Source organism: Colias philodice, chromosome 18 (assembly GCF_061535455.1).
Source record: "Colias philodice isolate Cphi_HAF_F1 chromosome 18, ilColPhil1 Martin Lab GWU primary, whole genome shotgun sequence".
NCBI lineage: Eukaryota > Metazoa > Arthropoda > Insecta > Lepidoptera > Pieridae > Colias > Colias philodice.
The window spans coordinates 2,101,077-2,126,232 of NC_143103.1; the positions used below are offsets into that span (position 1 = coordinate 2,101,077).

Here is a 25,156-nt window from a genome sequence, read left to right on the forward strand (position 1 = left end):
TGTCAAATACGAGCAATTACAATACGTTTTTAAAATGGCAGTTTAGTACATTATTCGACGAATAAGTTTAATCCAAGCATTGAAAAATCGGCCCTTATTCGAACACAATCACTTACAAACGGTAAACTAAAAAGAAAATATTCTTATTACGGAAAAAATGGAATGTTTCAATAATACCATTGTGAAAATCGTAGTAAATCAGATATGGAATGTTTGTATTTATTACAAAGAAACACCCACAAAAATAACAATGTAACAAACATTATCATGATAATACAAAATTTTGCTAAGAAAATTGTTCACCTACAATCATTAATGTAGGTATGTGCGGTGGGGCGGGGACCGGGAAAGAGCACGAGTTAGAAGTTAAAGTTATCAAGTCAGTGAAGTTAGAAAAAAACGGAACGGACAGTACTCTCCCCCGCCTCGCCCCGCACATACCTATAAAGCGGTATAGTGGTTGCGGTCAAGCTATACCAAATATATAAAAAAACTTGATTTAATAACATTGTGTCAGATATCAAACTTTATTTCAAATGCTAGTTAAAACAAAAAACATATTTTAACTTCCGATCTGTATCTTTTTTGTACCGTTTTTCTTATTATGTCCACAGTCCATATGTATGAGTTATAAGCATATAAAAACCATGTTCAGTGTAGAAACATCTTTGTTTACACATTTATGATATCAAAAGCCAAGGAGAACTGACGAACAATCTTTTCGAAGCTTGGCTTTTTGCTATAGCACTCATATCTATATATTTTTCGAACAAAGAGTGGTTTTACATCACACATCATATAACACGATTTCATGTAATGTGTCGCTATATTTTTTTTAGAATATAATTTTACGTTATATATTTATTTTATATATGTACCTGAAAGTTCGTAAGAGTACTTTAAAAATACAAAGGAGCGAAGGAATGTATAAGAGATTGGATAATGGATTGTGCGCTAATATCACTGTTTTCATTTTTTTGTTTCAAGCTTTTGCATGAAATGGAATTTATAATTAATATCTCATTTTTAAATTCAAGTTGGTTTTCAAGTTTTTTTCTATATGAACAGTGAGAGAATATAAATTTTATAATAAGGAATTTGATCTTTCTTGCCTTATTAAAAACATTTTGTAAAATAGACCAAAACCAATTGTTTCAAAATTACCTCGTTTAATTGAAGGGTAACATTTTGTTCTCAAACAGTTGTCAGTTGACAAAAACATAGAGATACGATAGATAGTAATGGAAGATATGAAACTAGGATTATTGGCAAAAATCTTTTGAAAGAAAAAGAAGATAGCAGTACTCTATGTTTCTCACTTCTGATGCAACTAATTATTATTATCCTGTGTTATTATCAAAATGTGTCATGTGATTAATACCGAATTTTCCTGTGTTCTTTTGGCGAGTAAGAGACAAATAGCCGACAATCTTCCCTCTTTTTCTAAAGAATGGTATCTATTTCTTTATCCATAATATCTCTATGATTATCTGCTAGCGGCGGCGTTTTACACGAATGCCATTTATCTATAGCGTTTTTGATAATAGATAAAATTATATAGATTCACAAATCTATAATCAAATCCAATATAACAAATGATCTGGTCCGAACAGGCCCTATATATAACTTATATGTGGGCTCTTAATAATATTGCAAAGGTACCGTGCACGAATTATTATAAAACACCACTGCAACTGCTAATAATCCCACGGATTGTCATTGGTGGTATTTTTTTATATTTATTTACGGCTATGAGCGTGTCAAGCACGATCAATCTGTTGTTAGCTGGTAGCAATTCCATACATCCCACTCATCACCTTACTGGTCTGGACTGGTCAAACCACCAACCCACCTTACTGGTAATAACTATCCCACCAATCCCAACGCAATTTTAAAAGAAGAATGAAAAACGCAAACTACACAGTATCAGCTGGTACCTATGCACACATATTCATTATACCTTTTTAATTTCGTTACCTGTCCCACCAACTACAGGATAGGTTAACGAAACGTCACAGAACTCTGATATATCAATTAGTGGCTTCCACTCGTCTCACAAATCCCACTGCATAAGCAATACAGTAGCTACATAAAACAAAACCACAAATGACCCGATGTCAGCTGATACCAATCCCACCCAAACTTGTCATCCCACTCATCCCAGCAATCCCACTGATCCCACCCACACCCCCAACCCCAGACACTATATATTATTTAGCGGCTTCAGGAGGGCAGTCCGGAACAAAACCGCAAATGACCCGATGTCAGCTGATACCAATCCCACCCAAACTTGTCATCCCACTCATCCCACCCACACCCCCAACCCCAGACACTATATATTATTTAGCGGCTTCAGGAGGGCAGTCCGGAACAAAACCGCAAATGACCCGATGTCAGCTGATACCAATCCCACCCAAACTTGTCATCCCACTCATCCCACCCACACCCCCAACCCCAGACACTATATATTATTTAGCGGCTTCAGGCGGGCAGTCCGGTTGTGCGGACGGATGCGCGGCGCGGAATGCAGGGTGGTTCTCGAGCTCTCGGTCTATGCGCAGGATTATTGGGAACGGACGCAAATCCACGTGGAATCTATGTGAAAAGAGTGTATAATTATAAAAAAAAAACTGATGTATCAAATAATATCTTCAAACACATCCAGATTACACATTAATGTAATAAAATTAAATAGAATAATATGTATGTACAATACTCTAAATTAAACCAATTTCAAACCATTTGTAAATGACTTTCCAACATAACAATAATCAACAATATAAAAAAAGCGTGTGTGAACCGAGCACACGTATCAGAAGTGAAACTTCTTTACCAAAATCGTCGCAATTATCCATGACGTGACGATATTGCCATGACGCGACCTACAAGTTTTACTTTCAACGCGCCTAAAGAAGTTTCACTTCAAAAACAACAAAAAAACCTGCTTCATTATAGTATTCTATTCATTAAAAAGTTCTTAATGACTTCAATACATACAGTCCAAAACACCAGTAAAAAAAAATGTGTGCGTGTACTAGAGTACACACGTAAGAAGTGAAACTTCTTTATGACCTTATTTTTCAAAAAATAATTTACTATCTGCACTAATATTATAAAGAGAAAAACTTAGTTTGTATGTTTGTTATTGTAATGAATAGGCTCATAAACTACTAGACCGATTTTAAAAATTCTTTCACGAAGCCGCAGGCGGAAAGCTAGTAGGCTACATATTATCACGCTAAAACCAACAAGAGCGGAGCCACGTGGGTGAAACCGCGCGACACAGCTTGTATACAATACTAGCTGCTCCGCGCGGTTTCACCCCCGTGGCTCCACTCCTGTTGCCCGTAGCGTGATGAAATATAGCCTATAACGTTCCTCGATAAATGGGCTATCTAACACCGAAAGAATTTTTCAAATCGGACCAGTAGTTCCCGAGATTAGTGCGTTCAAACAAACAAACAAACAAATTTATTAGATTACAGAAATACGTTAGTCTAACACGCTCGTCGATTCGCTCCTCGCTACCTATTTAAATATGTTTTTACACCAGCCCCTGCTGCAACTCGCTCGCTTCGCTCGCTCCGCTCGTGCGGTAGTTCAAAAGTTAACCTAAGATGCTCGTCGCTTCGCTCCTCGCTACCTATTTGAATATTTACGCCAGCCACTGCCGCGACTCGCTCGCTTCGCTCGCTCCGCTCGTGCGGTAGTTCAAAAGACCAAGGGAGACGCCAAAAAATTCGAGTTATAGAGTTTTCAACTTATAAAGGATTTCGACTTAGGCGGATTTTGATTGGACATAAAGAGTTTGAGGTTTATTCTTATAAATTTTGAATTCACAAAATCATTATTGAACACTAATCAAGCAAACACGTGTTTACGTCATAGATTTATAATCGTATACTCTTAAAATGTTTTCTAAGAAACAATAGTGTACTTACATTGTCGGCAAGTTCTTAAAGGCGGTAACTTATTTTTGTTCGAACAATAGAGGTAATAAATTCCTAATGATCAAGTTGTAAAGGTTGTAAAATAAAAAAAGATGGCGCGTAACGAAAAAATGTTACACTAAATTTTTTTCCAACCCCGATAAAGAAGTTTCACTTCAATAAAATGCTCACCTTCTAGCATTAAACACCTGCGGCACAAGACAACAATCAGCGAGCGATATCTCGTCCCCCACACAGTACTTCCCCGCTATGGACGCGAGTATCTTCTCCACGGCACGGAAACCACGCGTGATCCAGTGTTGTGCCCACTCTTTCTTTTTCTCTTCCCCCACGTGGATTAGAACGATTAAGTTCTGTAACGGCTGTATACCTGATGATATTACCTGAAAATAGTATAGATCCTATTATTACTATGTATTATAAAGGAGAAAGTTTGTATGTATGGATGTTTGTTACTCTTTCACGTAAAAACTAATGAACCGATTACAATGAAATTTAGCACACATATAGAGGGTAACTTGGATTAACACATAGGTTTTATCCCGGAAATCCCACAACTATGCGGGTTTTTCTTTGAAAACGTGGGCGAAGCCGCGGGCGGAAAGCTAGTATGAAAATAAGTATGGAGGCAAATAATGATTTGAAGTTCTCTTTATATTTATTCTACTTAACCTACTTATATTATAAATGTGAAACTTTATATTTTTGTTTGTATGTTCGTTACTCCTTCACGCTGAAACTGCTGAACTGATTTTCATAAAATTTGGTACACACAGAGGGTAAGTAGTATTAACATAATTATAGGATAGGTTATATCCTGGAAATCCCACAGGAACGGGAACTAATCGGGTTATTATTTAAAAACGCGGGCGAAGCCGCGGGAGGAAAGCTAGCACTGAATATTCCCTTTTATCTTCTTAGTATAAGGTTGTCTTAATTTCATAATATAATTCAACCGACTTAAAAAAGGAGTTCTCAATTTGACTATACATATTTTTTTCTTATTGTAACCTCAGGAGTTTCGATTAAGGTGAACCAATATAGACTACAAGCCCGCATATGAAAAAAATATGGGTCAAATGAACCACCACGGGACATATCTAGTACGAAAGAAGAGCAAAAAATAATAAGATTCATCACTATGCCGTCACTTGTAAGCTGTCCAACTGAGTGCAGATGAGAATTGAAAAGTACAGGTAGACTCGGTAAATTTTGGTCATATATTTTTGTACGGCATTCTTAACCATCGATAGATCCATTAAAAATAATAAGAAACCGCTCAGTGCCGTACAAAAATGTGGGTCCACCAAGTCGTAATTTTTATTTAATTTCCGAGAGTTACCGGGGGTAAATTTGGTCATTTGACCATGTACGGCATCTGTGTCATACTATTGCTATACTGCTTTTAATCCATTATTCCGCAACGCCGTACAAAAATCATGGGGACAAGGGGAAAAAATCGAGAGTTGTAATCCCCTCTCTTTCCCCGCTCCAGGGGGTCATTTGACACAACACGAAATAAATTTATTTTTAAAGTATTTTATGCATAGATAATATTTTTTCATGTGCCGTACATTTTCGTTGGTTCAAAGGGGAAAAATCTGAAAAAGAAAAAATCCATATAACGAAATGTTTGCTTTATATTTTTCTAATAAAATATAAATATACATTAATATTAAAAAGCTCGAGGTGGTTAATTATCACCTTGGAAAGTCGGAGTCAAGTGGAATGGACTCCGTTAAATTGATGAACTAATAAAAAAGCTATAAACGAAAAGATGTGAATTATATTCAATCAGCCCATGAATACAGGTAAAGTCACAAGCAAATGCTAGTAATATATACATATTCAAAATGTACAAGTAAAGCGCTTTCAAATGATACCAAACACGGCATATTTATCTTAACTTTATTTTTTTACTCTATCGGCCTTACTTATAAAAAGTTAAACAATGGATAAATTTCAACCATTTCCTACCATAGCTGTGTCCTGCTCTTGCTCACATGAAACGTCATTCATAAAAACAAGACAGGTTATTGCAATAACTAATCCATTGCTTAGCGAATGGGTAACATTTTATAAGTAAGACCGTTTATGTTTTGTCCGCTAGAGGGCGCCACATTAGATTTTGTGAAACCCCATATAGCCTTTAGCTAGCTGGTCACTGATTATCCAGTGAACAATTCAGACGCTTCTAATGATATGTCATTTGTCGAATTCTGATAAGTAGTTTAGAAGTTACGAGGGAATAGATGAACATACATACATGACCTGTCAAAACCATAACCCTCCTTTTGCTTTGCCGTAGTTGGGTAAAAATATGTTAATGCCGTACTGTATCAAATGGCCATAAAGCACCCTTAAAATTGTAGCTTTCGTCGCTTTCATCAGCCTAAAAGATGTGGTCTGCACAAAAATGTACGGCATCGTTTTTTCCTAATTTATCTATGTTAATACTATTTAAAACAACTAATAAAGTGTAGAAAACTATTATATTTCATTAATCTACGATGTTTAAACTTTAACAAAATTTCTGGGTTTGCATTTCTCTATAACTTTTTTTAGAACGGTTTCTTTTGAACGGCAATACTATACAACAATTGAATTTTACAATATCATGTTAAAAAAAAAGTTCCCGTACAGGGTCAAATGACCTTACAGCTCTTTATATCAAGAATTCGATGAAATTAAGATGATTATTGGTATACATTTAAAAGAACAATTATTTTTTGACGGCATTGCTTTTAATAGTACTTTTGAGTGCTAGATAATGTTTTGGAACCGAAGCCGTACTTAGTCAAATGACCCCCTGGAGTGGGGAAAGAGAGGGGATTGCAACTCTCGATTTTTTCCCCTTGTCCCCATGATTTTTGTACGGCGTTGCGGAATAATGGATTAAAAGCAGTATAGCAATAGTATGACACAGATGCCGTACATGGTCAAATGACCAAATTTACCCCCGGTAACTCTCGGAAATTAAATAAAAATTCCGACTTGGTGGACCCACATTTTTGTACGGCACTGAGCGGTTTCTTATTATTTTTAATGGATCTATCGATGGTTAAGAATGCCGTACAAAAATATATGACCAAAATTTACCGAGTCTACCTGTACTTTTCAATTCTCATCTGCACTCAGTTGGACAGCTTACAAGTGACGGCATAGTGATGAATCTTATTATTTTTTGCTCTTCTTTCGTTCTAGATATGACCCCTGGTGGTTCATTTGACCCATATTTTTTTCATATGTGGGCTTGTAGTCTAATATTGATTGTTTTTATAACAGAAAACTAGTTCTGTACGGACAATGTATAGTAGTTTAGTTCTGATAATTATAATTCTGATAGTTTAGTTTTTACTTTTTATTTAAAACTAGCTTACCGCCCGCGACTTCGCCCGCTTGGTCTAAAACCTTATAAATTATATACTAAAACCTTCCTCTTAAATCACTCTATCTATTAAAAACAACCGCATCAAAATCCGTTGCGTAGTTTTAAAGATTTAAGCATACAAAGGGACATAGGGACAGAGAAAGCGACTTTGTTTTATACTGTGTAGTACCTTGTGTGCTCATGTTGACTTCACATGTCATAAATGTGTTAATAAAACTTGGGCGATTTATTTGCTTTTTAAATAAAGTAGTTTGTCATTCTTCAAATATATCTCAAGGTACAATAAAGGTCGAGATATATGTTATGTTTGATAGCACAGATACCATAGTACTCAGACAATGATAAGTGTTATCACTTATGTATCTGATGATATAACTATTGAAAATATGTTATGAAATAAATCAAAATACCTGATATGAAATGTCTGATACATTAAAAGGTTAAAATTTACAGGAAAAGAAACCTGCAATGATATAGATATTTTTATATATCATTGTAATTGAGCAATATAGGTGAAACACTAATTAATAAGTGAAATTTGGGTGGATGTTTGACTGTAAAGAAATGCATACATAATATACTTAATACTACACTACATGATTAACCTTTTTTATTTCATTGTTTCAGTAGTTAAAATTATTAAAGAGTCTAACTAGCTGTGCCCCGTGGTTTTACCCACATTGCTTGGCTCCTGATGGTTTTAGTGTGATGATAATATAGCCTACAGCCCTTAAAAAATGGGCTATCTTACAGCAACAGAATTTTTCAAGTTGGACCAGTAGTTCCTGAGATTAGGGTGTTCAAACAACAAACTTTACAGCTTTATAATATTAGTAAGTATATCTTCATCTACAATCTGTGTGAATTCAAACAGACTAACTTATAAATTCATAAATTTAAACTTAACAGTACTTGTTAAGAAATTAAATAAAAAATAGATACATCATACAGTTCATATTTACCTCACAAATCTCTCTAACTTTTGCCCGTTTATAGCAGTCTTGAGGCATCAATGGCCTTTGAGGTCTTGTCTCTTCTAAATAATGCATTATACTTAGTGATTCTATTAAAGTATGCCCATCTGAAAGATAAAAACAAATAAATTGTTATAATTATTATATAATTTAATACTTTTTACAGTATAACAATTAACAACTCATCTGTAATCTTAGTGAAATTCTGTAAAAGCACCAGCCACCAGGGATACATTTATTTCTATAATAGTATAATCATTTTATTTTTTAAACACAAATTAAACAAAAACAAAATTAAACATCAATATTAGCACAAATTTTCTTCATTAGCAAACAAAGATATTCAATCAACATTTGAAAATTTTTCTATCCTGTTCTTGTTAATAATTCTATTATTCTAAATTTGAATTTGAAATTAAAAAAGAAATTACCTATGACTAGTGATGGGACTTGCTCCATAGGATTGACTTCTCTATACTCATTGCAGTGCTGCTCCCCTCCACCCTTGATGAGGCTGACTGCTTTTATATCATACGGTATTTCTTTTAAATTCAATGCAATTCTAACCCGCCAGGAACATGAGCTGCGCCAGTATGAATACAGCACTGGCTGTAAATAAATAAATGTGAAAAATTTATGCCAGTTAAAAATTACAGTAATAAAGCATGAATAAAGCGGGAAAGTATAAAATACATATTCCTAATATATTTCACATTTATAGAAATTTTTGTTTGGGTTTCTTAGAAAACTTTTACTTAAGTTGAAAGGGGTAAAAAGAAATAAAAGTTTTTATACATATTGCGCGGTAATCTGGCTTGTTTGCCGGGAAAGTCGCGGCTATAAAATTACATTGTAATTTGTAATTTCAAACAAATAATTTACCTTATCATCAGTTTTCTCACCCATTTTCCGAAAATGTTTTAAATATTATTGTACACAAGTTCTCGCTAGTAGACACTCGATAGGACTGGTCTAACCAGTATTTAATATCTATTTAAATATTGTACATGTATCTAGATAAACAAGTATTTAAATTAACTTACAATAAAAATAACAAAAGCCTGTTTTATTACCTTGGCCATTGGAGAAATATTTTCGTATTTGGAATAGTAAATAATTTTGGCGGTGTTCACAGAACCTTTATTATTAAAATTATTATTTGCTTATAAAAAGCAAATTTAATTTTATGGATTATTTTTAGTTTATTTTGGTCCTGTATATTATTATGCTGAAAGATAAATATAGTAAAATAACATTCAGTTAGTAATTTATTATTATTTGTAATTGCAAATCAACAGCCAAAATGCGGCATCAATTGATATTGCTAATTTTTTATAGGAAAAATTAGTATTATAATTATAATTTTTTGGATATCAGCCACTCAGCGACAAATCACAAACGCCTTTTTTAATTTTATATTGACATTTTAAACTTCAGGCAGCAGGCTGTTTGGCATTGGCTGTTTCGACTTTCGAATTTTTTTACAGATTCGAACGTTCTCCCAATTGGTTCCAGTTTATTGATTTTATCAGAAGTTTAGAAAAGTCAATCTGCTTAGAATATCAAAATAAATTTTGGATTAATCATTTAATGTCTCGTTAAAAAAACATTTTTTTACGAAATAACGTGGAAATAACACTATTCGTAGATTACAGAATGTGTCACTGTCAAGTGTCAAATGCCATGTGTCAAATGTCAAAACAACGTGGTGATTTCGCTGTATAAAAAAAAATACTTTAAAATTCTTTTTTTTTAAATCATTCGGAATTTTGTCAGAGAATTTAATTCAAAATGGGAAAAGACAAAAAAAAGGGAATCAAAGGTAATGTTTTCAAAGTAGCCGGAGCCAAAAGTTTAAAGAAAACGAAGGCTAAAGCGGTGAACTTAGGCCTTAAAAATGTAAGTGGAGATTTTATTCTAAGTGAAATCTAAGATGTGAATGATATTATTATTCATCTGCTCTTTTCTGTTGTAAAAAAAGTCCAAAGTATATTTTCGGATAGTTAAATATAAACAATAAATTTCATCTACTGGTAAGACTGCAAAATATGTATCGATATTAAAGATGAATCTTCATTCCAGATTAAACAAAAAGTTGCAGATATTGACAAGCAATTCCTTGATATTAAAAACAATCCAAAGTCAAAGGAGTCTCAGAAGAAACAAGTTATTCAAGGACCTGAGAAGAAAATAGAAAAAAATATAACTAAAGAAGAGGTAGCGTCAGCTGCGGCAGAGATTGATAAAATGGACTTATAACTCTGATTTTGTATATATATTTAAAATAAGTGTAAATAAATAGGTTAAGAAAATGCTATTTTTTATTTTAATATTTAATTGGTCTTATTAGTTATTACAACTATGATGATCATCATGGACGGTATTAATAGTGGACGAAGAAATTTGAAGCCTTGAGTAATATTGTTTGTCATCTGGTATTTTATGCCATATGGAATTGGTGCATTTCCATTGGTTTAATTTTTTTTGATCACAATGCTGTACCTGTTCTGGGCTCACCATCAAATTCTGTTACAAATTATTATTATTAGTTCCGAATTGGGATGTAGGGCTAGAGGCTAGCATAAATTTTAGCACAATTTATGATTAGTATTAAGATAGCTAACAGCCTCAGAAGGCTTACCTATCTGGCTTTTTTTTAAATAATATTACAAAAATAGTATGTAATCTGTGTATGTAATGAATCTAGAATCTAGATTGTAGCGCTGTTGGATACGTTGGTTATAGCGGCATCTATTAATCTTCGTTGGAATTAAACGAATTAATAATATCACATATTGCAATAAATAAATTTAATATTAGAAGCTGCTGCTTTCAAAATATTTTCAACATATCGAAAATCGGATATATGTTATGTAGGTCTATTGTAAAAGTTTACATTGTAATTTGTATGACAATTATTTTAGGAATGGCAATTTTCTAATATGGCGTGTGGCTGGTGGCATCCGTATTTCAGATCACTAGTAACACTAGGGCGTGACAGCTGCTGTGGACAGCTGTCAAACATAGTGTATCGAACGCTGGCGACGGCGTTCGTACTTCGCCTTCGTTACAGGGCCCTGACAGCCTAGTTTCAAAATGGCTAGTTGTGGCGCTGCATTACTTCCTGTACTTTTTTTTTTTTTTTTCTACTTGTTTCCGGCTACGGCGCCATTTTGAGAAGCCATGTTATGACAATTGACAATTGACATTTATTTAAATGAAACGACCATTGTGTCCACAGAGCAAGTAATATAGTAAGAGACGGCACTCAGTACTTCGATTTCGAGCTCACGCACACATATGCATGTATTACTTAGGTCAAATCTTATATACCAACCTATGAAAAGTTTACGTCAAACATGACCCACATTGCTGCCAACATTTAAAAGTTGTCGTTGCTAGTGATGTCTCTTTATGAGTGCTAGTATCGATAAAACTTCATATCGATATCGATAAAATTATCGATGCTGGGTAACAGCACTACTAATAATTCTCATCCATATTCAAATTAAGGGAAATTAAAAATAAAACACCAACAATGTAGATCAATAAGTTTATTATTATATTAATTATTTAATAATATTAAAACACACTATTATCAGCAAAAATCTTGCAAAAATTGATAATTCCATTTGAATTTTACTGAATATCTTTAATAAGGCATGTAGGACTTAATTCGGCTTAAATATTATGTGAATACAACTAGATTCTCATTTTATACTTTTCCTTGAAATAATTTGAGGGATTTCTATTATATCTCGTTCTAAATTTCGATACTACCAATATATCGTTGCCGTTCGGATCGCCATATTGGAATTGTATATGAAGAAGCCGTTGTTTTCTTTGGACATAATAATATCTCCTCTCCAATTGATTCTACAGCCAGAACATGACGTATTAGAGACGTTTTCTCATAAATTGTTTTGTAATTATTATGTTTTATCTTCTATATAGAACAGTCATTGGGTACATATTGCAAATATTTAGTCACAAATCACAATAATTATCTACACACAAAGATTTTAACATTGTTTACACAATATAACACTTTTTCTTCTTTTTACACTTTTGGCAGAAATATTACAAATTAAATAGTTCAATGTACTGTACATTAACTGAGTAAATAACAAAATCTACGATATACGAAGAACAAATTTTGTTTATCAACCATCAAAACAATAAAATAAAACGCCATTTTGAATTCAAATTTCAAACAACAAATCAACATCAAGACGTTGTCTATGCTTAAGTCTTAACCATTGACAAGAAATCGAAGAAAGAAAGAAATAATTTATTATTGTACTAGCTAAAAATTAAAATGTACAAAAATAAGGTTTAAAAAAAAAGAAGAAATAATAATAAATAAGTAAAACTAAAATATTAAATCTTTTATTATATGATTACATCGGAGAGGCCAACATTAGAAATATTTTTATTTTTTCTAAATGTTGGCAGGCCAGACTTGACCTTAGGTCTTGGAAAAGTACAAAATAATTTGAACTCTATGTCAATTGAATGAAGTTTAAAATTGCTTGATAGTGTAAGCCTAACCAAAACGATGTTCTAAGTGTCGACCCACTGATTGTGTCTAATAACTGAGTTGAGTGTACTGGTGTTTTGTGTATTTCCTCGCTTTTTGCTTGAGTTGAGATCCAAAATATCCAATTACTCCTTAGTTTTTTGATACGATACCTTCTACTAGTCTTTATAGTGTTCTACTGTAAAGAAGTGCTAAATTTGCCATGGGACTATTAAAGTGCTGTGTCGGTGGTTGCACCGCAACCAATGCGACGAATCGGCTTTTTTGTTTTCCGCAGAATGATTATTTGAGGAACCTGTGGATGTCCTTTCTGGTGCCCACTAATTCCTCCCTCATCGGATTGTCGAAAGATCAACTTCGACACAAACGCGTTTGTGAGAAACACTTCGATATATATCAGTTCGATGAAGAAGGCAAGAGGCTTAGGCATTCATACCCATGCCTATTTACGGATGACGAAATAGCGCACGGCGTGCCCCTGTCTTCCAGTGAAACTGGTGAGTTCTACCTGGAGCTATAAATAACATGATTAAAAATTATGTGAATAGCTGATATTTGGTAAGACAGGTTTCATGGCTCCAAACAAATACTTTGACATACTTTACATACCTTCTATTTGTGTTTGAATTATATTTTTAAATGTTACATATGTATTTACTTGTTACAGTACAAAATGCTCTGAGTGATCACAATTATCACAAAGTGGGATCAGATGAGGATGAAAATGTTACAGATAATATGTTGGTCATTGGAAGGGCAGGTATGTATTATGCACTCAAATTTTTATTTAAGCTATCCTATAATATGGTATTATATTTAACATAAATCATAATATAGTAATCAGGACAGGATTTTATAAGTTACTAGCTGCGCTCCACGGTTTCACCCGCGTGGCTTCGCTCCTTTTGGTCTTAGCGTGGTGATATATAGCCTATATCTTCCTCGATGAATGGGCTATCTAACACTGAAAGAATTTTTCAAATTGGACCAGTAGTTCCTGAGATTAGCGTGTTCAAACAAACAAACAAACTCTTTAGCTTTATAATATTAGTATAATATATAGTATAGATTTATATAAGTTCTTTGGTTTTAGGTGATGATTATCATGAACATCCATCATGCATTCCAGCTATTCCAGTTGTTATGAAAAGACCTACAGGTATGTGATTTATGATAGTTTATAGGTTGATAAATCCATGTTTGTAAATTTTAGTAAGTTTTTTATTCATGTTCTCAGATTTTACTATAAAGCTGTTTTTAAGAGAATTCCATTAGCTGTTACTAGATTCAAAGTTTCATATGTATGTAATGTTTGTAGGTACTTTATATTTAAAAGTAATTGTTTTGTTACTGATTTACAGATATGGCAGACCAAACTTCATGTTCCTTAAACAAAGAAATAGAATTTCGTACTCTTTGTGAAGATGCAGGTTAGTATTTGGTTTTATTTACTGGTTAACTTTGATTTTATTAGTGCAGATTGCAAGAGACATGGGATTTAGAAAAAGGTTTTTTTTTAAGGTTGACAGATGCTAAAAAATGTGGTGTTCATAAATTATATAACACATGTAGGATCACACAATATGTATAGTGTGCACTTGCACTATCTTTAAGTTTGTGGTTACTTAGATATGTTTATTGTATGTGACTTATCAATCTCACAGTTAAACTGCCATTGTTTAAATCTGAGGCTTTGTTTACAACATTTGAATAGGAACTGTGGAATTGTCTTTGTATGGATGGGCTCACTACAAATACTAAAATAACTTTTATTTTCAGGAAATATAACTGAACCCACAGTAGAAGAAAAAACTACTCATGAAAATAAGAGTATCATTCAAAAGCGTAAAGGTAATTTATTATTAGTAATATAATGTACATAACAAGTGCTTTTCACATCTCTTTCAGTGATAAAATTATTATTATTAACCACACCACCACAATGAATCATCAAAATAAATTGTATCATAAATTTTGTTTTCAGATTTTATGAAAAAAAATTGCCCAAAGAAAAGAAAATTTATGAAGCAAATTACCAAAATAACTGCTGACAGTTTGGGTAAAACAACCACACAAAATCTTAAACAGGCTGCTGCCTATGGAAATAATGAAGTATTGTTTAAAAACTTTGATGGTCTAAGCAAACAGGCACAGACCATTCTGTTGATGCAGTTAAAGCAATGTCGCAAAAATAAAATGGCTAGAAGATTCACCTTAGATGAAAAGTTGACTGCACTAGTATTGTGGAAGCAAAGCCCGAAATCATACAGATTATTGGAAAAAATGTTTGTTTTGCCCAACTTAAGAACTTTGAATCGTCTTACAGAAAAAATAATTATAGAACCAGGGATGAATAAGAAAGTTTTTAAATATATAGCAAAACAAACAAAAAATTGGACTACTGGACAAAAACTTTGTACCATCGTCTTTGACGAAATAGCATTAACACCACATTTAACGTATAATGAAAAAAATGATACTATTTATGGGTTTGTTGATGAAGCTGGAACAAGGAAGATGAGGTTTTGTGACCACGCTCTAGTATTTATGATTAGGGGTGTGTGTTCGTCATGGCGTCAAACTGTGGCATTCTATTTTTGCGAAGGGACTGTTTCTTCAGCTGCACTTCAAAATATTTTGAAACAGCTTGTGAAAGAAGTGGCACAAACTGGTTTAATACCATTGGGTCTAGTTTGTGACCAGGGTTCTACATTTAGATCCGCCATTAAAAGTTTAAGGGAGATTACCATTCATAAAAAAAAAAATCAGAATGAAAGAGATGGTTAGTTTTTTATTTAATTTTGGTACCTATCTAATATGTGTTTGTTTTTTTTTTTTTCAATTTATTTTAATTTACTTTCAGATGGCACAGTAACCATTTGTGGATACAATTTAAGTGTATTTTTTGACCCACCTCATCTTTTGAAAGGATTGAGAAACAATTTTCTTAATAAAAATATAATTTGGAATGGCAAAACAGCAACCTGGAAAGATATACAATTCATTTACGATTTGGATAGCAAATTAGGACACACAAGGGCATTGCCTAAATTAACGGTATACCATGTTGACCCAAATAAAGTTAAAAAAATGAAAGTGAGTGTAGCTGCGCAAGTTCTAAGTGCTCGAACTGCTGCTATGCTAAAATATACCAACGCACTCAGTAAGTTAACAATTTAACGTTCTATATAGAAATAATTCGGCTTAAACTAAAATGTGGATATTTAAAAGTAAAAAAATGTCATTACAAATTAACTTTATGATTTTTTAAGTTATAATTTCATATATAACATATAAAAAAGAACACTAATACCACAAAGAAGGTATGTAGAGCGGTGTTCTTTTGTTCAGAATTGACGCATTAATTGTGTCATTGTATAAACTCATTCAAGCATAACTGGTCAACTGGCGCTTTAGGCGAGAGCAAAGAAAGGAGTTTTAGGGTCTTTTCCCAGCAGTGGGATTGATTAAGCTAAAAATAATATTAACAATAAAAACTATGTGTTTCCAAGATTTTTATTTCTTACAAATATTTTTAATTTTAGATAACATTCACACGGGCAGCAGTAGCAGTATGGCTACTACAGCGGAAGTTGTGGAGTTCTTCGACGAATTATTCGATAGCGTAAATTGTTATCCTGGAGGCGCAACAAAAGGGAAAATGAGAAAAGCAGTGAAAATAAACTCCCCACACATTCAGTTTTGGACAGAAGCCATAAAAAAATTAAAAGAAATAAAATTTGAAGACACATCCAGTAAAATAGCTTTACAATCAGGAAAACCTCGTCTTGTACGGGTGCCATCTGTACATGGTTGGATTACAACTTTAGAAAGTTTTATTAGGATAACTAAAATATTATTTGAAAAGTATGCTGTAAAATATTATTATCCTCGAAATATTAATCAAGACCCACTGGAAAATTTCTTTGGACGTGTGAGGGCTCTGAATTATCGTAATATTAACCCAGATGCGAATACTTTTATTTATTCATTTAAATCGTTATTATTTTCAAATCTGTTGAGCCCTCATTCAAAATTTGCCAACTGTGAAGTGGACAATGGAGACACATTGATAGACACAAATTTTTTATTTGAAGATAATAATGACGAAAATAAGCAAACTGTAAATTACGTCTCCACACCATCCACTTCACAGGAAACTCAAGTTTCAGCATTCCGTGGGTCAATCCAAAATGCAAATGTAATTTTGGAAAAAGTAAAAGTCCAATGCTCTGCCTATACTGCAGGGTACATTTGCAGAAAAATGACCAAAAGTGTTAATAATTGTAAAAATTGCATGAAGAGCTTTACTAGTAAATCTACAGAGGATAATATTTATTCTTACATGCGCCAAAGGGAATATAAACTTTTAAAAAATAGTAATTTAGTTTATCCAAGTTCCAAACTTCTAGTGTTGTACAGGGAAGCAAGTTGTTTAATACATAATTATTTAAACAATAACTGTATACAAAACAAAATTGGGGCAAATTTAAGAGAAAAAATTCAAGATTTGGAGTTTTCCTGGTTAGGGTGTCAGAAAACACACAATATGTGTTTAAGAAAAATGTTTTTAACATATATTGTTAGGCTTCATGTCCATAACTGGAGCAATATTATAAATAAAATTTTAAAGGGAGCTATAGAGGAAAGATATGTGCAAAAAATGGCAGGAATCCATAAAATTGCTTTAAAAAAATATAAAACAAATAAATTAAGAAAAAGAGCATTATATAAATAAACATTGAAAACGAAATCTGTTTTATTTTTAATACCTATCCGCAATAATAACGCTTGGAACTTACTTAATATCTTAGTCTGTGCTAGTACGTAGTATTTTTATCGATACAATGGGCACCTCACTAAAGTATCGATAATCAGATATAGATATCGAACTGGTAGGCAACACTACTTTTTACTGTCAAAATTGATAAGGCTACAGCAGCGCCACAACTGGCCAACTGAAACTATGGAAAACATCACTGTCGCATCTGTTACGTAGTAACTAATACTTAATCTGTGCTTCGTTAGGCCGATTTGCATGATCAGCGCGGTAAGAAAGTGTATTGAGCATTGCCGTACCAGAACCAGCTATTATCGAATTAGAACTCATACGGTGATACGGTAAAAATGAATACAGTGTTATGTTTAGTGATTAAATAACAATGCAAGTTAAAACCGACACATAAGTGCAGTGTTGTGAAAGTTGTACCCAGTTGTGTTGGTGCTGATTAAAAATGACCGAGAAAAATAAATCCGAAAAGATGACTAATTCATCGAAACCTGTTCCTATGAAACTTTTTGCAGCCTGGGAGGTGGACAGGACTCCATCCAACTGTATCCCAAGGTAAGCGCTCTTGGCATGTTTGTCACGTATTATTAAGCGATATTTAAGTGAAGTTGTTGTTTTGTGGAATGTGCTTACTCGAAGCGATGTATTGTTGAAATATTTTTGTTCTTCAGCCGCTATCAGTAGTGTTTTCCGATACAAATGTTCAATCGAACATTAATAGTCTTACTGGATCTATATGTTTACGTGTCTCGCACGTCTACCGGCTAAAATACGATCAATGTTTTTTTATTAGTTATAATATAATATCAAGTTTTAAAGTATTCTTTGCATGTATCAATTTCAGTGTCTATATTGACTTGATCCAGCTTAAAAGTATCTAAAATATACATATTATCTTGTTGTTATTATTGCCTTCACAAAGTAATTAACAAAAACACATTAAGATAAGACTTTATAGACAGTAAACATAATAAATTGGTTGTATTCATATGTAGTCTATCAAATAAGGTTTTTAATTATTTTATTTTATGTGTAGCTAAGCTTTGTAAATCAATACATTGCCTCTGTTACTTTATCTCATACTAATTGTATTGATTGGTGGAATGCATTGTTAATTTCATTTATTACTTATCTATAAATATACTTATTTTCTAGTGATATATTCTGTAGCCAAGTATAATACATATTTTTACAATAATAATAATTGTAAGTTTTTTTAATGCTTCCATGAAACTGTGTACTATAAATACTGAGTATGGGAGCAAGTTAAAATTTGAGTCTGTAAAATAGTACAGTGGTGAATGAAAAATAATAAACTGCATTCTACCTTGGATTGATAAATAAAACGATATATTTAACTTTAAAATAAATGTCACATTCATGCCTTAGCCAGGTATCTGAAGAACCAGTATTTTAGGTCACAGTTACCCTTAAATATTTATACATATCCTGTATGGGATATAAATATCTTTGTTATTGAGAACAAAGAGATAAAATGTATGTTTACAGTTCAAATAGCTCCAAGGAATAAAATTTAATCAAAGTAATTTTTATATGTTATTCATTCGTATATTAACACAAGTTCGTGACTGGAGTACATACATATATATATTATATACCCCTTGTATTTGAATGCAGGATTAGGATTAAAAAAATAACTTGTCAATAATGAATCTCAATTGTTTTCTATATTTTTTTGCATATCTATAACGCTTTTGGTTCATGAGTCGGAGTAATGTGCTAATTTTTGTAAACATATGTAAAAATAAATTAATTAATATCTTTCACTAGTATTTTAAAAGTTAATAACCTAAGTATGTATGAATAACTATTCATTTATTCAACAATAAACAACAACATTATGTTTTTATGAAAGAATTTTAACTTAATGATTACTTTTAAATATTCGTAATATTTTAGAAACATTACAATCGCTATTGTCCCAAGTGAACTCTGACACTATTATAAAAAAATATTATTTTTCATTTTTATGTGTTGCTTGAATAACTTCCTGAAAATAAGATTTGACAAAGAACTTAACCCCCTTCAAATTATCGCAACTAGACCAAATTTAAATGAGGCAAGCACCAGCATTCAAATAAATACAAAGAATAATTTAAATTGGCTCATCTAGTTGAAAGTTCTGGGGTATCAAACACAAATAATACAGTTTCCTTTAGGTAGATAAAACCAAAAGTATAAGGATCATGGGTTGCTAGGTGTCGCCCTGAAATGGCATTTAGACGCGGATTCGAATACCGAATTCTTTCTATTCTATAAAAATGTATCACTAAAAATACTGACAAATTAAGAACCTCCTCTTTAAGTTGGCTTATGAAACTTCTTTAAAATGTAATGAATTCTATAAGAAAAATGTTGTACGTTCCTGTCTTTAAACTACATCAATTGTTTGCGCGCCTTCCGTCCTTAGATGGGTTAAATTTTATGCAATGTTACATTGTTACGTGTCCAGCGACGATTTATGGTGAGGGACAAAGGAGGCTCGGGATTTGCATAACGGGTTTTTGCGCAGTATTCGTTAATGATTGATTAAATTCTTTGCTGTATGATATGGTAGTTACTGCGTTATTCGTAGGCGCTTTTTTATCTGTGGGTAAAATCTATCCATATAGATTTTTTCATTTAATACCTAATTCGAACTTATTCACGAGATCGCTAATTCTTACATACATACAATATACTATAATTCATAATCTACTAGAGGTCCACCCCGGCTTCGCCCGTGGTACATATTTCGCAATAAAAGGTAGCCTATGTCCTTTCTCGGGTATCAAAATATCTCCATATCAAATTTCATGCAAATTGGTTCAGTAGTTTAGGCGTGATTGAGTAACAGACAGACAGACAGAGTTACTTTCGCATTTATAATATTAGTATTTCATAATCTATTTAATTTGATTGGCCTTAAAAAAATTAAACTTATAGGTGTCATTAATTTACATAGCTATTTAATTTTTGGTATTCCGTAATAGTAATTACTCTTAATGCATTAGAAAAGTTAGTAATAAACACACTAATTATTATGTTGACGGGTAACACCATACACGATATATGATTATATCATAAACATCTACAGAGCAAACGATCACGACCAAACAAAGGCTTGGTCCTAACCGGCGATGTCGCTACAATTCGGGAGTAGTCGTTAATCCATTAGGCACGGTGACAATGGTAACTGTGTACAGAGTACTGTACAGACAGTAACCATATTAGTATCACAGTATAACAATATTATTTCCTACAGTAAAGAAACGCCTTTGATGTCGCGCGATGCCGCCGCCAGCGTAGGTACTTACGCTGCCACACGAAAATACGCTAGGGTTGCAACAAATGGGAAATAAAACAATTGTGATTATTAATATTATGATGAAATCATTTATTCATATGTACATTCAAAATAATTGCGATTATTAAATCTGATGTAATTATTTGTTCATAAATATATAATTACAGATATTGCACTGCTAAATATTATTTACGTGGACACTTTATTTTTGGATGTTCTTAATTGTATATTATACCATTTAACTAAGTAATACATTCGCATTGGGATGTACAATCTGATTAGAAAATAATGAGGACAACATATACATAGCTTTGATTTTAATTCAACAGATACAATTAATACAATCTTTCTGAAATATTGTTTCCTTCTGGGATTTCAATGTAGATTTACATCCGTAAACGGAACAGTTTTTGCGCGCCATAATAGAATACCTAAGTACCTATGTATAATAAAATTATTACACAAAAAATACGACTGCGTCGTCCTTTCGCGATAGTTAATGCAAACTCAGCGTGATTGCATTAAGCCGTAAGCGGCCCGCGTCGCCCGACCCCCCGCCAGTTCCTCTCCGTTTCTCTGCACAAGTACATTCGTCGCCATACTGTAGGAAATATGGTAATACTGTGTTAGTATACTGACTCTCTTTAACTAGGTTCATGTAACGAGGCGTTCGTACTGCTACACTATGTACATTTGTTCGATCGTTAGTTTAATGATCGAAACGAAGTCGACACGGTATATATAATCTGTTCTATCTATATAGAGTTATGTTTTTCATTGTTTAAATTTATAATAAAAATAAAGTACTCGTCACTAATAGGTTGCTCAGTGCAGTAGAAACTATAAATTCAGAAAATTTTGCATCATCACCTCCGAGAAATTATGTCTCAGTTCCTAGTTTCATTCCAAAACCGTGTTTGCGAATGTTTTGAATTGCCGTGTGCACTTCTAATGGTGCGACATACCATACAAATTCCAGCCCGCATTTCACACCCTTAGAGTATTGTTTTCGCGATATGAACACCCTTTTGCAAGGTAACGAGTAGCGTAAAACCTCATTCGTTTGAAGATTCAGACATTTATTACTGGTAGCTTATATCAACATTTTATAGTCCTTAAAAACCACTATAAACGTACAAACAAAGAAACCTACATAAGAGATAAATTGCCTCCACAAAGACATTATTATGGACCGCTTAACTACGTTATAAAATTTACATATAACGCAGTTGTAGGTAATTCGAGCGCTCGCAATGTAAAGAAACAAAGCGATTGTGTATATAACATTATCGCGTATTTACGGAAGTTAATTCGGTGATATACTTGTGTTGAAATGCGTGACTCATATGTACAAAACTGGGTAAGTAAATGCATTGCCCGCTTTGTGAAGTTGGCACATATATGACGTCATTAACATCTTAATTACGCACGTCTCTAATCCCATGTATAATAATCTCATAATTGGATGAAAAATTTAAGGAAACATTTTCTCTTTAATTTCCCTTATGTAAAGAATAGGTGTGGCAAGCATGTGTATTGTGTATGTATTATGTAACCCAATTGTTATTATAAAATATATTATTTAATAAACACATAAAAGTAAGGTATCTTTATCATAAAAAGGTAATAAGCCACATGTACATATTTTTATCTTTGTTGGCGAATATAATATTATACAATTTGTTCATCGTTTATTTTATTACTCATACTAGCTTCCGCCCACGACTTTGTACGTGCATCCCCGTTTTTCCCCGTTCCCGCAAGAATTTCGGGAAATCCTTTCTTAGCGGATGCCTACGTCCTAACATCTACCTGCATGCCAAATTTCAGCCCGATACGTCCAGTGGTTTGGGCTGTGCGTTGATAGATCACTATATCAGTCACCTTTGAGTTTTATATATATGTCGTGGCCATATCGTAAATTTGCTCATTTCATGATATGATTGGCCATTTCACGAAATGGTCGCATTTCGTGAAATGGCCAATTTAGTTTAGCCACATCATGATGTGGCTTGAGCAGATCAATGATAAGAAATCATTTCACGATATGGCCAACTAAACGCGCGGATTTTTCATGAAGTGATCAAAATTATTTGATCATATCGTAAAATAGTTTCATTTATCATTGGTATAGGCGCTGCAAGCTCTGTGTTTATGTGATAAGATGGCGGCCGCTAGCGAAAATTTAATTATTCGCTGTTAAAAACTTCATAATTCGTTTAATAACAATATGAAGAAAGTCATAGCAAAGAATTTACGACGAAGTTAGGTTCGAGTACTATGGAAAATGTGGATTATGTGTCCGCTTCTGGCACTCGCCGGCCGCTGCCGCGGCACGCTCGCTTTGCTCGCTCGGCTCGTGCATTGTTTATCAAAGTCTAAACTCTAACCTAACCTAACTGTTTTCTATTGCAAAAACGATTCGCTTCTAACATTCGCCGGCCGCTGCCGCGGCACTAACTTAAATGACTTTTAGAATATTCTGAATTTTTTTAATATTTTATGGACTCTTTATATTTTATACGATCTGGCCAAACACGCCACGACATATATATGTCGTGGCCATATCGTAGATTTGCTCATTTCATGATATGATCGATCATTTCACGAAATGGTCGCATTTCATGAAATGGCCAACATAGTTTGATCAGATCGTTAAATCGTCAACGTTTCACGATTTGGCCATCCACATTTGGCCAGATCGTATAAAATATAAAGAGTCCATAAAATATTAAAATTCAGAATATTCTAAAAACTTGTTTAATGTCATTTAAGTTAGTGCCGCGGCAGCGGCCGGCGAATGCTAGAAGCGAATCGTTTTTGCAATAAAAAACAGTTAGGTTAGGTTAGGTTAGACTTTGATAGACAACGCACGAGCCGAGCGAGCAAAGCGAGCGTGCCGCGGCAGCCAGTACCAGAAGCGGATCGCTTTTTAAAAAACAAACAATTATAATACTATAGTAGGATATATAAATATATATCCTAAAGGAAAAAATGCGTCTTAAATTATTTTATTTAAAACGCATTTTTTCTTCAATACATATAAGATATCCACATTTTCCATAGTACTCGAACCGTCGTAAATTCTTTGCTATGACTTTCTTCATATTGTTATTAAACGAATTATGAAGTTTTTAACTGCGAATAATTAAATTTTCGCCAGCGGCCGCCATCTTATCACTTAAACACAGAGCTTGCAGCGCCTCTACCAATGATTAATGTAACTATTTTACGATATGATCAAATAATTTTGATTATTTCATGAAAAAACCACGCGTTTAGTTGGCCATATCGTGAAACGATTTCTTATCATTGATCTGCTCAAGCCACATCATGATGTGGCCAACCAAACTAAATTGGCCATTTCACGAAATGCGACCATTTCGTGAAATGGCCAATCATATCATGAAATGAGCAAATTTACGATATGGCCACGACATATATATAGATTGTTGCGTCAAATAATTTAATTGTAAATCGTCTTCTTTTCCTAAATGTTTCCTTCCTTCTCCTTATTACACTAGAGACGTGTCCGCTTCTCTAGAATAGGATAAATAAATTGTGTAATTGAAATAAGCTAGACTTTGATGGATTTATTGTTCAAAAAAACGACTTGATTAATTATATTATTAATCTGTTTTAATTAAGATAAAAGTTTATACAATATCGTTTATTGTTTTAAATAAAAATATAAAGCACATTATAATAGATCTATTGCTTGGTATAAGTTATAACTTGATTGTTGCACGTTCTTTAGAAGCTGAATAATTAATTACCTCGTCCGGGATTTGCGTCTTGTTTTCTTTCATTTCTATTTCATTAAAATTATTTGTTGCTTAGTTCTTATTGGAAATTGTGCGAGAGCCTTTCATCTCTTATTTGTTTCGTCGAGTCGTTGATCGATTGATTTGGACGAATTAAAAGTTCAAATTCATACACGTTTCTTGTTCAATTGAGATGTATCATATTATATTATGTTAGAATTTATAATAATCTTAAATACAATGCTCTGAGTCATTTCTAAATAGATCTTGTAACCCATTTGTAACACGATGCGTTTGCAACGAAGGGCTGACCGCAAGGCCGGCTGCGTACGATAATATAAAGTAAATTGTTTTAATTCACCACGTTATTTATAGAACTAACGAAGTGAATATTAAAATGAATGTTAATAAAACATTTCCCCTAAAATGTGTTAAAATAAA

The 25,156-nt window shown here is 33.1% G+C and overlaps 4 protein-coding genes across 9 annotated transcripts in view; 3 read left to right on the forward strand and 1 right to left on the reverse strand.

Moving 5' to 3' along the window:
• Positions 1-1,546: 1,546 nt before the first annotated feature.
• Positions 1,547-9,742, reverse strand: LOC149480261 (putative maleylacetoacetate isomerase 2). 2 transcript variants are annotated; one of them, XM_089706650.1, is made up of 5 exons: positions 9,389-9,742; positions 8,747-8,924; positions 8,304-8,422; positions 4,122-4,333; positions 1,547-2,595 (listed from the first exon to the last, which is right to left on the reverse strand). In XM_089706650.1, the coding sequence occupies exons 1-5, from the start codon at positions 9,395-9,397 to the stop codon at positions 2,469-2,471; spliced, it is 645 nt and encodes a 214-aa protein (XP_089562776.1). In that variant the 5' UTR covers positions 9,398-9,742; the 3' UTR covers positions 1,547-2,468. The 2 variants fall into 2 exon arrangements, with proteins under 2 accessions (XP_089562776.1, XP_089562775.1); XM_089706649.1 differs by lacking the exon at positions 9,389-9,742 and adding an exon at positions 9,198-9,309.
• Positions 9,743-9,984: 242 nt separating this feature from the next.
• Positions 9,985-10,627, forward strand: LOC149480262 (uncharacterized). The gene is made up of 2 exons (XM_089706759.1): positions 9,985-10,214; positions 10,398-10,627. The coding sequence occupies exons 1-2, from the start codon at positions 10,107-10,109 to the stop codon at positions 10,572-10,574; spliced, it is 285 nt and encodes a 94-aa protein (XP_089562885.1). The 5' UTR covers positions 9,985-10,106; the 3' UTR covers positions 10,575-10,627.
• A 2,284-nt stretch (positions 10,628-12,911) lies between these two features.
• Positions 12,912-15,212, forward strand: LOC149480263 (uncharacterized). Its single transcript, XM_089706869.1, has 6 exons — positions 12,912-13,352; positions 13,523-13,615; positions 13,949-14,014; positions 14,635-14,706; positions 14,840-15,140; positions 15,182-15,212. The coding sequence occupies exons 1-6, from the start codon at positions 13,058-13,060 to the stop codon at positions 15,210-15,212; spliced, it is 858 nt and encodes a 285-aa protein (XP_089562995.1). The 5' UTR covers positions 12,912-13,057.
• A 2,560-nt stretch (positions 15,213-17,772) lies between these two features.
• Positions 17,773-25,156, forward strand: part of KrT95D (phosphofurin acidic cluster sorting protein KrT95D) — a 111,474-nt gene continuing 104,090 nt past the window's right edge. For 2 of the 5 annotated variants that reach the window (XM_089706619.1, XM_089706621.1), the window contains exon 1: positions 17,777-18,199. In XM_089706619.1, coding sequence (XP_089562745.1) covers positions 18,090-18,199 — 110 coding nt within the window. In that variant the 5' untranslated portion in view covers positions 17,777-18,089. Of the gene's footprint in view, positions 18,200-25,156 lie in introns of all 5 variants that reach the window. The other 3 variants (XM_089706620.1, XM_089706618.1, XM_089706623.1) reach the window with 3 other exon arrangements.

Excerpts from the sequence above, each read along its gene's own strand:
- LOC149480262 (XM_089706759.1), top strand. The coding sequence starts at position 10,107 with ATGGGAAAAGACAAAAAAAAGGGAATCAAAGGTAATGTTTTCAAAGTA. Across the intron at positions 10,215-10,397 it reads TGAACTTAGGCCTTAAAAAT|ATTAAACAAAAAGTTGCAGA; the intron begins GTAAGTGGAGAT and ends TCTTCATTCCAG.
- LOC149480263 (XM_089706869.1), top strand. The coding sequence starts at position 13,058 with ATGGGACTATTAAAGTGCTGTGTCGGTGGTTGCACCGCAACCAATGCG. Across the intron at positions 13,353-13,522 it reads CCTGTCTTCCAGTGAAACTG|TACAAAATGCTCTGAGTGAT; the intron begins GTGAGTTCTACC and ends TACTTGTTACAG. Across the intron at positions 14,707-14,839 it reads TATCATTCAAAAGCGTAAAG|ATTTTATGAAAAAAAATTGC; the intron begins GTAATTTATTAT and ends TTTTGTTTTCAG.
- LOC149480261 (XM_089706649.1), bottom strand. The coding sequence starts at position 9,221 with ATGGGTGAGAAAACTGATGATAAG. Across the intron at positions 8,423-8,746 it reads AGTCCCATCACTAGTCATAG|ATGGGCATACTTTAATAGAA; the intron begins GTAATTTCTTTT and ends TTTATCTTTCAG. Across the intron at positions 4,334-8,303 it reads AAGTTAGAGAGATTTGTGAG|GTAATATCATCAGGTATACA; the intron begins GTAAATATGAAC and ends TACTATTTTCAG.